Source organism: Mustela erminea, chromosome 1, assembly GCF_009829155.1.
Source record: "Mustela erminea isolate mMusErm1 chromosome 1, mMusErm1.Pri, whole genome shotgun sequence".
Taxonomy (NCBI): domain Eukaryota; kingdom Metazoa; phylum Chordata; class Mammalia; order Carnivora; family Mustelidae; genus Mustela; species Mustela erminea.
The window spans coordinates 99,013,062-99,025,515 of NC_045614.1; the positions used below are offsets into that span (position 1 = coordinate 99,013,062).

At 40.1% G+C, this 12,454-nt stretch overlaps 1 protein-coding gene across 4 annotated transcripts in view; it reads right to left on the bottom strand.

Annotated features, from left to right (window-relative positions):
* The window catches only part of PARP9 (poly(ADP-ribose) polymerase family member 9), a 31,587-nt gene that overhangs the window by 4,192 nt on the left and 14,941 nt on the right, over positions 1-12,454 (bottom strand). For 3 of the 4 annotated variants that reach the window (XM_032334982.1, XM_032334985.1, XM_032334984.1), the window contains exons 8-10: positions 8,999-9,379; positions 3,125-3,261; positions 2,305-2,479 (exon numbers count right to left, since the gene is read on the bottom strand). In XM_032334982.1, the coding sequence (XP_032190873.1) occupies positions 2,305-2,479; positions 3,125-3,261; positions 8,999-9,379 (693 nt within the window). The remainder of the gene's footprint in view (positions 1-2,304; positions 2,480-3,124; positions 3,262-8,998; positions 9,380-12,454) is intronic. The other variant, XM_032334988.1, reaches the window with a different exon arrangement.

The window sequence follows — 12,454 nt, forward strand, 5'->3', positions numbered from 1 at the left end:
CCAAATGAAAACTAGGTTAAAAAAGAAGAGTTGCAAAATAACTTCAGCGGTGATCAAATGTCTCCTGGGTTTCTCAAGCACCTTTGGTTACCCACGCTCACCAGACATGTTGGCTCAAGTCCCATTTTGGACAGTATCTCCCCAGTGAATCTATTATTTGAATCGCCTCAGGCAGTGGCTTTAAGCTAAGAGCTAGGAATGTGGACAGAGCACCGAGGCCAATAGGTAAAAGACTAGAATCTTGAGGCTTAAAGACTAGATGGAGACAAGACCTTTGACTGGGCTTTGACCAGCAGTAAGCAGGCTTCATGCCTGCTACGGTTTTAAAGGAACTATATTGCTGAAGAAACTGTAAGCCTGGCTGTCAGTAGCCTGAGAGCATTCTAGTCCCTGAGGCAATCCAGGGACCCCTGATAGGCCACGGGCCCCAATGGGTCCAGAAATGACCGAAGATGGCAATACATAAGGAAGATTCTTCCAGAGTACAAAACCACGGTGTTAGTCCACTCCCGGAATACTGTCTTCACTATCCCTGTCCGGTGACATGGGATTAGTGGTATGGACCAGTGACTTTCCTTCTCCCCTATAGAAATGGAAGTGTTTTTGGTTTTGTTTTATTTATTTATTTATTTATTTGTTTGTTTGTTTATTTATTTATTTATTTATTTGACAGAGAGAAATCACAAGTAGATGGAGAGGCAGGCAGAGAGAGAGGAAGGGAAGCAGGCTCCCTGCTGAGCAGAGAGCCCGATGCGGGACTCAATCCCAGGACCCTGAGATCATGACCTGAGCCGAAGGCAGCGGCTTAACCCACTGAGCCACCCAGGCGCCCCTGGTTTTGTTTTTAAAGCGCTTATTTATTTTTTGACAGCGAGAGAGTACAAGCAGCGGGAGTGGTAGGCAGAAGGGGAGGAAGAAGCATGTGAAGCTCCCTCCCAGGACTCTGGGATCATGACCTGAGCAGAAGGTAGACACAACCCTCTGAGCCACACAGGCATCCCTAGAAATGGGAGTTTTTTTATTGCAGTTTTCCTGCTCTTCCTATCATTATATAACGATTGGGTTAGGGCAATTACCTTGCTTTTAAGCTTTAAAAGAGGACTTTTGGACTCGAGGCTGATGAGATAGGATGAGACTTTGGGGCTGTCTTCCTTGGGAGGTGATGTGTGTGCCTTTTAGGAAGAAAGATGTGTGCAAATGTCAGGCAATTTGCAGCATCTGCCACAGGACTGAAAAGAAGGCACTACTGGATTTTTGATAAATAGGAGGACAGTGATGGTCTTAGTGAGAGTAGATTATGTAGGGGTGGGAGAGGAGGAGTGCAGAGAAGCAGCCAGTTATGACGGGTTTGGGAGCAAACCGAAGTTGTGAATTTTTAAGACTTTAACCAATATCACTCTTCTGGCTAAAGACTTCTTTTCTTGGTAGGGATCCATTTAAAATTTTTTTACCCCCAGGAACTTCCCATGTTCAGTTTTTACTCCAGGTATTTTTTATGTTCTCTCTGGGGGCAAAGAGATGATGATTTCCAGACCCGTTGCTTTCTAGAAATCAAGACCTGGAGTTGGCTTCACAGCAAGGATCAAGCTACATATTTTGAAAGGTAAAAATCAAGAACAGAATCAATGGATCAGGCAAAATCAAGCTGTATGGCTAGTATCCTCCATGATTATTACTAAACTTCTTTGCCTCCTTTGGAGAGATCCAGAGGGGACAATACAGCAATTAAGTATGCAGTATTGTTGTACAATGGAAAAGAGATATGGAAGCTACACACAGTAGAACTCCCATAGCTGAAAAGGATCTTAAAGGATTGTTTACTTCACCTGCCAGATGCTATCTAATTCATTCACTAGCAGGCTACAGGAAATGAAGAAGATGGAAGAGAAAAGAGCAACTTTATTAAGCTCAGGAAAATGCCCTTTTAATTAAGGGATGAGGTTTGGTAGTGTCAATAATTATTTTGTGGAGCTAAGAAAAAAAAAACAGCTTCAGCAGATAAACACATTAAAAAAAAAAAAAAAGAACAGCTTCAGCAGATAAAACACTTAACCACAGAAAAGAGAAAAACAGTGAAATGTACATCTTACCGCAAAAGCTCTCATCGGCATTAAACCCATCAGCAACAAAACAAGAAGAACAAACAAAAAATATGACCCTTTCCCAATGACTCAATCACTATATCCCAGTTGCAAGGGTTCCCCTCACCAAAGCAACAAATACCACAAATGGTGAGTCATCTGCTGGGGTCTGCTCACCACTCCCCACATACAGAGACCCCGAAGATGAGGAGCTGACACCTACCGCAGGGTGCCGAGTACATTCTTTGAAAGCCAACTCTGCTTACGGCTTCGCAGAACTGGTAAGGAATTTGCTGAAACAGCCTGTGGCTCACAGGCTTCCCCTGTGTTCTCTCTCCCATCATTTTCTTCTTTTTTTGGAAGACAGCCATGAGAACCTCATTGTCTATTTTCTCCACCTATGACCCAAGGATATGAAAAACTGAAAAAAAAACTGGGAAAAAAAGTGAGAAGCGCTATGTATGTTGCTTGATACTCTGCTTCAAAGAGGCTGTGTGTATTACCAGGCATGCAACTTGCTTTTCATATAAAGTGTTTTAAGAGTCCTCCTGGCTCCCACCCCTCTCCTACTTTGACTTCTGGCTCTTCAAAATTCCCTGTCCCTTCTTTGATAAATCCATGTAATAAAAATTCACTGAGTGAATCCCTACGTGCCAGGCACTGGTAATGAAAGGGTCAACTGTGTAGACAGTCTTTGCCTTCTTAAAAGCACATGGTTTAACAAGAGGTAAAAAATAGGTGAACAATTATAATACAGTGTAATAAATGATATTCTATTTTTTTTTTTCATACTGCTTCGAGATAGGCAGACAAGTTTGCCCTGAGGCTTGATGGGTGCTTCTGTACCCCCTGCCATCATTCCTACCTCCTGATTCCAACTATACCCTTTGTGTCTGCCCACCCCTGCCCTACTTTCAGTCTTAATCCTCCCGGTCCAGGTCAATGAGCAGCTGGCTTAGAGTCCTCAGCAGCTGAGTTTTTCTCTCAGTTACAGAACCAAATGATAGCAAGACGAGTAGAATCCTTCCCTCAATTAAGTATACCTTTATAACCTGCAAACCACAGCTCTCAAACTGTTTCTTCTGAGCCTGAATTTCCTCCGTTGAAAGCTTTAGGCATTTCAGAAACGTATTCTTTTTCATTTCATCCTGGTTTGGGGGTTGCCAATTAGTCCACTGCCCTAAAAATGAATAACATAAAACTTTGTTTCAGTGCTCTGTGAGAGGAAAAATATTTGTAAAGAAATTTAATAAAACAAATTAAAGAAATTTAAAGAAAAGGATTAGCCAGTTTAAATTGTATGCCTTATATGTTTAGGACATGAAAGAAGAATACAGTATAACGAGAAGGCATGGGATAGAAGAGGGGGTTAATAAATTTGTCCTCACGTGATTTAGATCACGAGCCTGAGGGGGTGAGAGAAAAAAGATCATTAGTATATATTTCCCCCATCGATGTTGTAAGATAATGTATAAGTATGTTGCTAATAGGAAATGCTTATATTTCTGGCCAGGATGCTCATCAACAAAAATACACAGACAGAGTAAAACATTAAGGAATGATGAAAAATAGTATGACATTTATATAAAACTTGAAGATTTTCAAAAAGATTTCATATCTCAACTTCATTTGACTATTACAACACTGCCACTGAAATAACTAACACACACCTTGACAAAAAACAAAATTAAAACTCGGAGAAGGGGCGCCTGGGTGGCTCAGTGGGTTAAAGCCTCTGCCTTTGGCTTAGGTCATGATCCCAGGGTCCTGGGATTGAGCCCTGCATCAGGCTCTCTGCTCAGCAGGGAGCTTGCTTCTTCCTTTCTCTCTGTCTGCCTCTCTGCCTACTTGTGATCTCTGTCTGTCAAATAAATAAATAAAATCTTTAAAAAAAAAAAAAAAACTCGGAGAAGTTAAGTGACTTGGCTGATATCACACAGCTAATATAAACCTGGCTTTCACCAGTGCTCTCTGCAAGTGGAAAGGCAGAATATTTGGTACATACATCACTCACATGCACCCAACCACAAAAAGCAAACTTTGGAGATTAAGAGTTTATGTTCTCTCTTTCCTCCCTTCCTTCCTTTCTTCCTTCTTCCTTAACTTTCCTACCTTCCTTTTTAAATTCAAGGAACAACCTGTTATTGCCCACCAACTGCTTGTTGGAATAAATATACATACATGTGAACAAACAGAAAACCCCAAAAAGACTTCTTTTCTTTCAGTTTCTCTTCTTTTTTCTTTTTTTTAAGATTTTATTTATTTGGGGGAGAGAGAGCATGCTCACATGAGCAGGGGGGAAGGGCAGAGGGAGACTGATGCAGCACTGGATAAACCTACGGAGCCACCCAGGCACCCCTCAGTTTATTTTCAGTTTGACTTAAACCCAAGTAAACAAAAATGACATAATTCCCAGCACATTATTTAATTGAATGTGCTCAATCTAACCACAGAAAGCAGATGATAAATCCAAAGAAATTCACTAGAGGGGCCAAGCTGTAAATCTGGAAAGCAGGGGGAACAAAATTCCATAGCAGAGAAATTTCAGAGCCAGGAAATTTCAAAGGAGGAGATTATAAATTAAATCTCAAGAGCAACAGCCGACATATATAAGGTATAGTAATAGAGTTCAGCTCACTTGAGTTCAGCAACCATTCGCTGAGCTCCTATTACCTGCTGGCACTGGGTTGGGCACCTGGGTTGAGCACTGCAGACTCAAAGATCCACAAACTCCTGCTGTCAGAAGTGCTCCCCAGGAAGGATTACAATAGCAGCATGGAAGAGGAAACTTCTAACTTCCGTATTTAAATTTTATCGCTCTGCTGGATAGCTGACATTCCTTGTAGTAATAACTCACTGAAAATGTATCCGTTTTACAAAAGATCTCAACATGAGGCACGAATGTATCAAAATCCTAGAGGAGAGCTTAGGCTGTAAGCTCTTCGACATTAGCCACAGCAACTTCTTTCAAGATGTGTCTCCAAAGGCAAAAGAAACAAAAGCAAATATGAACTTTTGGGACTTCATCAAGATCAAAAGCTTCTGCACAGCAAAGGAAACAGTCAACAAAACAAAGAGGCAACCCACAGAATGCGAGAAGATATTCACAAATGACACTACAGACAAAGGGCTGATATCAAGATCTATAAAGAACCCAAACTCAACACTCAGAAAACAGATAATCACATCAAAAAATGGGCAGAAGACATGAACAGAACACTTCTCCAAAGAAGACATACAAATGGCTAACAGACACATGAGAATATGTTCATCATCATTAGCCATCAGGCAAATTCAAATCAAAACCACATTGAGATAATACCTCACACCAGTTAGAATGGCCAAAATTAACAAGACAAGAAACAACAAGTGTTGGAGAGGATGTGGAGAAAGGGGAACCCTCTTACACTGTTGGTGGGAATGTAAGTTGGTGCAGCCACTTTGGAAAACAGTGTGGAGATTCCTTAAGGAATTAAAAATAGAGCTAACCTATGACCCTGCAATTGTACTACTGGGTATTTACCCCAAAGATACAGACATAGTGAAAAGAATAGCCATCTGTAACCCAATATTCATAGCAGCAATGGCCACAGTCACCAAACTGTGGAAAGGGCCAATATGCCCTATAACAAACGAATGTATAAAGAAGAAATGGTCCATATATACTGTGGAATATTATGCCTCCATCAGAAAGATGAATACCCAACTTTTGTATCAACATGAACGGGACTGGAGGAAATTATGCTGAGTGAAATAAGTCAAACAGAGAAAGTCAATTATCATATGGTTTCACTTACTTGTGGAGCATAAGGAATAACATATTGGGAGAAGGAAAGGAAAAGTGATTTGGGAGAAATTGGAGGGGGAGATGAACCATGAGAGACTGTAGACTCTGAGAAACAAATTGAGGGTTTTGGAGGGGAGAAGGATGGGAGGTTGGGTAAGCCTGGTGGTAGGTATTAAGGAGGGCACGTATTATATGGAGCACTGGGTGTGATGCATAAACAATGAATCTTGGAACACTGAAAAAATTAAATTAAATTTAAAAAAAAAGAAGAAAAAAAGAAAATGTATTAATTTTGTTAACTAAGGTCCCAATCTGGTTGAGAGATGGTGTGTAGGAGCCTCTGAAACACAGCTGTGGAATGACATGCTTAGTCATCAACTATCAAAAGTGCCATCTTGCAGCAGAACCAGGGACTTAACAGGACTAACTGTCAATAGCTGGGAGAATAGGTCAACCCTATGAATGCAGTTAGTTTAAAGCAATGCCACAAGCTTTATAGAACAGTGTTTCTTTGTCTCTTGTTCTCTTGGGAAGTGTACTCTTGTGTCAGTTTAAATATCCATAGTCATTACCTTTCAAAAGCTAAGTAGAAATCATATCTTTGGTCTCATTCTTGTGTATTACTTTTGAATTCTATTTCTTTATGTTCAATGTTTTTAATTTTTTTTAAATATTTTTTATTTATTTGATTGAGAGAATGTGTGTGTGTGTGTGTGTGTGAGAGAGAGAGAGAGAGAGAGAGACCATTTTTTTTAAGGTTTTATTTATTTATTTGACAGACAGAGATCACAAGTAGGCAGAGAGACAGGCAGAGAGAGAGAGGAGGAAGAGGCTCCCTGCTGAGCAGGGAGCCCAAAGCAGGACTCTATCCCAGGACCCTGAGATCATGACCTGAGCCAAAGGCAGAGGCTTTAACCCACTGAGCCACCCAGGCGCCCTGTCCATTTTTTTTTTACTGTTTTTTTTTTTTTTGAGTCACCCAGGTGCCCCTCTTATGTATTATTTTTGTCCATGCTTTTACTTATTGTAAACTCCCACTCACTTTGACCATGTCTGCCTGAATTATTTTTACAAACACAAGGTGAAAATGAGGTGTCTTTGAAAATTTGCATCTGAATTTTTGTACCAAACCCATGAACATTACAGTGAAACTGACCTTATCTTTGCTAAAATCTTTTAAGGCTCTCCCTTGTTTCAAGAAAAACTCTGAACTCTCATAGAATTTATTAAGTCTTTCCTAATCTAGACCCTGCCATGGTCTGATTGCTTGAAAGTAATTTCTTTCTATTCTTCATTCTCCATTTATGACTCCTCTTCTGAGAAGGCTCCCCTTGACCTCCCAAGTCTGGGTTAGGTGTCTAAACTGGCATTCTGAGACCCAGTTCCAATGTCTGTGTAAGTAGGAGGGTTTCTCATGTATGCAACCAAGCCATTCTGCTACTATCTACCCAAGGATAGAATCAGATTTTCTCAGGTTAAGAGTTCAGTCCTACAGGACTGCTCTCTCTCGCTCTCTCTCTCTCTCTCTCTCTCGCTCACACACACACACACACATACACACACTTCAGACACCAGTCAAAAACCAGATTATTACCTGTGCTTCTGGCTGACTAGCTACAAACTGAAGGTTCCAATGAACTTCTCCTTGGATTTCAGACACTGGTTGCAAGTTCAGGTTGTTACCTGTACTTTTGACTGGCTGACTATACTTCAGAGGATCCCATGATCTCCTCCTCGGGTTCAATTTATTTGCTAGAGCAGCTCACAGAACTCAGAGGAACATTTTACTTACCAGATTACTGGTTTGTTATACAGGTATATTACTCAGGAACAACGAGACAGAAAAGATGCATAAGGCAGGGAAGGAATGGGGAAAAGGTGTGGAGTTTCTGTGCTCTCTCCCAGCAAATCACACTCTCTAGCTCTCCACATGCTCACCAACCTGAAAGCTCTCTGAACCTGTCCTTCTGGATTTTTATGGAGGTCCGTTACCTAGTCATAGCTGACTAAATCATTGGCCATTGGCAACTGATTCAACCTCCAGCCCCACCCCCCAGAGGTGGCACTGGGGGATACCCGAATCCTCCAATCACAGGTCGAGTTTCCTGGTGACCAGTCCCCATCCTTAGGTGCTTTCCAAAGTCACCTCCTCAATGTAACAAAAGGCAACTTTATCACTCTCCACACTTAGGAAATCCACAGGGTTTGATAGCTGTAAGCCAGGAATGTGGAGGAAGACCAAATATATATAACAAATATGTTTGGATCATATGAATGAAGAAATATATATTCTAAATTGCAACATCACAGTGCCTGTCCGAGGTGCTCCCACAGAGCATTTTCACCCTCTTTCATAGATAACCTGCTCAGTATCCTCAATTAGATTTTCAGTGGAAACAATGTCCACCTTATCAGTGTATCCCCAGCACCCATCACATGCTTGACACATATCATGGATACAATATACATTAGTCAAGTAAATAAATGAAAGAAGCTTCTGTTTCCCAAGCTGACATTTGCAACAGTGTAATTTTCCTAGTTAGCTCTAGGGCCATGTTGAAAAGACTTCTCCAGACCCAAATTCCCAGTCATTGTGATGATTTTTGCCCCACTGAATGGGAGATACTTGAGTGTACTTCACACTATGAATGAATAATTTACTGTGATGAGAGAACTCAAAGTAATTTCAAGATTCCTAATGCTGCCAGCAATAAATATGTAAATGCAATAAAACTCAAAGAAATGAATTGATCAAGTGGAACGTGTCTATATTCGAACGCTCCATTTGTGGAATTAGAGATGTACAATTTCCCCCAGAGCCTGGGCTTGTGTAGCTGGAGGCTTTCTATTTAATTGCCTCTTAGGCAATCCACGTCATCATAAGTAAATCCAATCATATGGGTGCATGTGAGTGTGTGCGGTGTGTGTGTGTGTGTGTGTTTTCATTTACTAATTAACCTTGCTGGTAGAAAGACAGCCAAAAAACCGTTATAAAAGGTTACGGCTTAACACAGAAGCAGGGTGGTCTGCTCTCTTTTCCATGCTATCTCTGACCCACATGCATACAGACGTCCTCACACCCATAAGGAATAGTTTGCAAGAGCTGACTTTTCAACTTAAAGTCACTCACCTGACAAGCTCCAAAGGGCTAGTTCCTTTTTTCTTGCCACTTCCTCTTGAACTTCACACAACATATGTTCAATGTTCATAACAGCCTCAATGACGTCAGCTTGGGCTCCTTTAATCTCTAAAGTTGCCTTTTCCAGACTGATAATCTCTGAGATAGAGACCCTCAAGGTATTCTGAAGCCGAGTCAAACTGTCATGTTCTTTTTTCCCAAGGTAGAGGATAAGATTATTCTCAATGATATGGTGGTCCTGGGGGGTCAGTATCCTTTGGATCCACGCTTGGGCCTCCTTCATCTTTTCCAGGTTGGATCCCATCAGACTGATGGCAGGAGACTTAGCTTGGAGCCCATTTTCTCTTTTCTCCTCTCTGGCCAACTGGGGGACTGAAAAGACTATCATAAACATCCACAGAAGGCAGGTGGGTTTTAAACCAGGGCTGAACAAAACACCAAGGCCAATGTTTGTCCCGAGGACATTATGACCATTGCCAGCAGCAGCAGCTTCAATTAAGTGTCTAGCTCTGATTGCTGTGTCAGATATGAAGGAAATCTAAATGTATGGTTTACAGTCTCCTTGAGAGCAGAGTTTAGCCTGTGAGGGGTTGGTTTTATCATGCCTCGCCCCTGCTATGTTGCATTTGTCAGTTCATGGATGAGCTCACCTTGTGATATCACCATGGATGTTAACCAATGATTATAGGCATGCCTCAGAGATGCAGGTCAGGTTGCAGACCACCGCAATCAAGTGATTGTTGCAATAAAGCAAGTCAAATGCATGTCTTGGTTTCCTAGTGCATATAAAATTTGTGTCTACACTATACTGTGGTCTACTAGGGGTGCAATAACAATATATCTAAAAACCAATGTACCTGCCTTAATTTAAAAACACTCTGTTGCTTAAAAGCAAAAAAAAAAGCTATCATCTGAACTTTCCATGAGTCATAATTACTGAACACAGATCACCATAACAAATACAGTAATAATGAAGAAGTTTGAAATATTCCAAGAATCATCAAAATGTGATATAGAGACATGAAGTGAGCAAAGGCTGTTGGTAAAATGGCACTAGTTGGCTTGGTTGATGCGGGGTTGCCACAAACCTTCAATTTGAAAAAACAAAACAAAACAAAACAAAAAAACCCAGTGGTATCTGTGAAGCACAATAAAACAAAGTACAATAAAATGAGGTATGCCTTTGTGTCCCGCTGACTGAGATTTTCCTCAACCTCTTGCTACTATCGAGTTTGAAATCAAACATCTCTGAAAGCCATAGAGCTTAAAGGGCAAAAATTCCTTTTGAAAAATATGTACTTCTGATTATAAAACTAATACATTTATTTTGGAAAAATTAGAAAATTATCCAAGTTTAATGAAAAGAAGAAATAGCCATAACCTCATTACCTGGGATTCCTTTTGATTTCATATCTGTATGTAACAGGACAATTTACATCTCCACAGAATTTGCAGCTTAGCAGCTTCTACTACTTGACATGGTATATCCCAGCAGAACAGGCCATGGAACTTGATTCCAACCCACCCATGTGTATAAGGAGCAAAGATATATATAAAGAATTAGAATCTCTGATGGATTAGGGTAACTCTCAACTGAAATTGCAAAAAAAAAAAGAAAGAAAGAAATTGTGGGAACTAGCCGAGGAAATTCATAGGTGAAGCAGTATCCAGAATATATAAAGAATTCTCTCCAATTATCAAGAAAAAGGAAGAACCTAATACTCAGCTAGACAAAAGATTTCATAGAAAAGGAAATACAAATGGCCCAGATATGTGTGAAGAGATGCTCATCTTCATTGACAATCAGGGATATGAAAAATTATCCAACAGATCAGCAAAAAATAAGTCTAACAATATTAAGTGTTGGGGAGGATATAGAGGAACTAGAACTTCTGTATATATTTATGATGGGTGTAAAACTGGAACAACTACTCCCATAATTATGTTCTGTAAAAAATTTTTGTATGTGTGCATCAGGAGATATATACAAGAAAATTCACCTTCTCCTTTGTAACAGCAAAACCCACTGGAAATGACCCAAATGTCCTTCAGCATTGGAATATTATTAAAGCAATGAAAAGGAGTGAACTTTAGCTATCTGGATGAATCTCAAAAACACAAGAATATGGGGATACATAACATAAGGGGAAAAGTAAATTGAGCACCTACTATATTCTAGGCATTTCTAAATGCTTCACAAAAATTATTCTGTTCACTCCTCACAACCTTATAAGTACTAATAACAGCCTCATCTTACAAATGAAGAAACTTATTTAAAGTTATTAAGTAACTTGCCATGGTTAAAGGCCTAGCTAGTAGGAGCCATGGAGCTACTAGGTATGGGCAGTCTGACTCTAGCACTCACATAATTCTGCCTCCCCATAAATGATCTGAGGTTAGTAGAGATAATTAGCATCTTTTCCCCGATGGAATAGTTGAGTGGTACCAGGAACTCTGAAACAGTACCAGGAGAGAGACAGAAGGAAGAGGGTCTGAGTTTAAAAAAAAAAAAAAAAGCCAATGTTTTGGACAATGAAGTGATAAAAGTTCTTAAACTGGAGACACAGGGATTTTGTTTATTTGTTTATTTTTTAACCCTTTTTCTCCCTGGGAGTTTATATTACTTTTTAGGAGAAAAGAGAAGCAATACATGGTGATACTTCATTTACCCATCATTACTGGGGGGAAAAATTGTTCTTCTGGGAAACTAATTTTTCAGATCACTAGGGGATACACTTCTAGCACCAAATACCTTAGTTAAATATTTATGAGTTAGATTACTTAGTTTATTAGTTAAATATTTCTAATGAAAACACATTTCCCTGCCTTCCTAAATAGTTCAGCTTTTCCTTGATAATCTGAGATCATCACCATTAACCATCATTAAGGTCAATTATTGTCCTGCGCTATAATTATAATTCCTTTACAGATGTCCTTTAAAACGACCGAAGTAAATGGTAACACATGGCCCTATTATTTGGACTAAAAACAGAGACATTTGTATGTTCGTTTTCCATATTAGCCTCGCCTAAAACTCCTGTCTACCTTCCCTTGGTTCAGTGTGATTCCCCCCACATGCACTGCTTTTGTTTGCTTCTAGGCATTTTCTTCACATTGGGTGCCCCACCGCAGCAGCTCGAGCCACTGAAAATCTGCCATCCTCAATAAAGCCCAACTTAGACCCACTTGACCAGGAAGCCACTCTCGATCTTTTTAGGTCAGAAGGACTCTCTGCCTCTTCTGGGTAGTTTGTCCAGGCAGTTTCTCCCCTGGGTTGTTTGTCCATCCTCTCACTCATTATTCTTTGGCCTTCATTCAATGCTTTGCAACAGAACATTTTTACATACATAATCTCTATTTATGCTGACAAAAGTCTGTCTTTATCATCATTTTACAGATAAATAAAGAGGTTCATAAGAGGCAAAGTGACAGACCACAGCTCTCTCC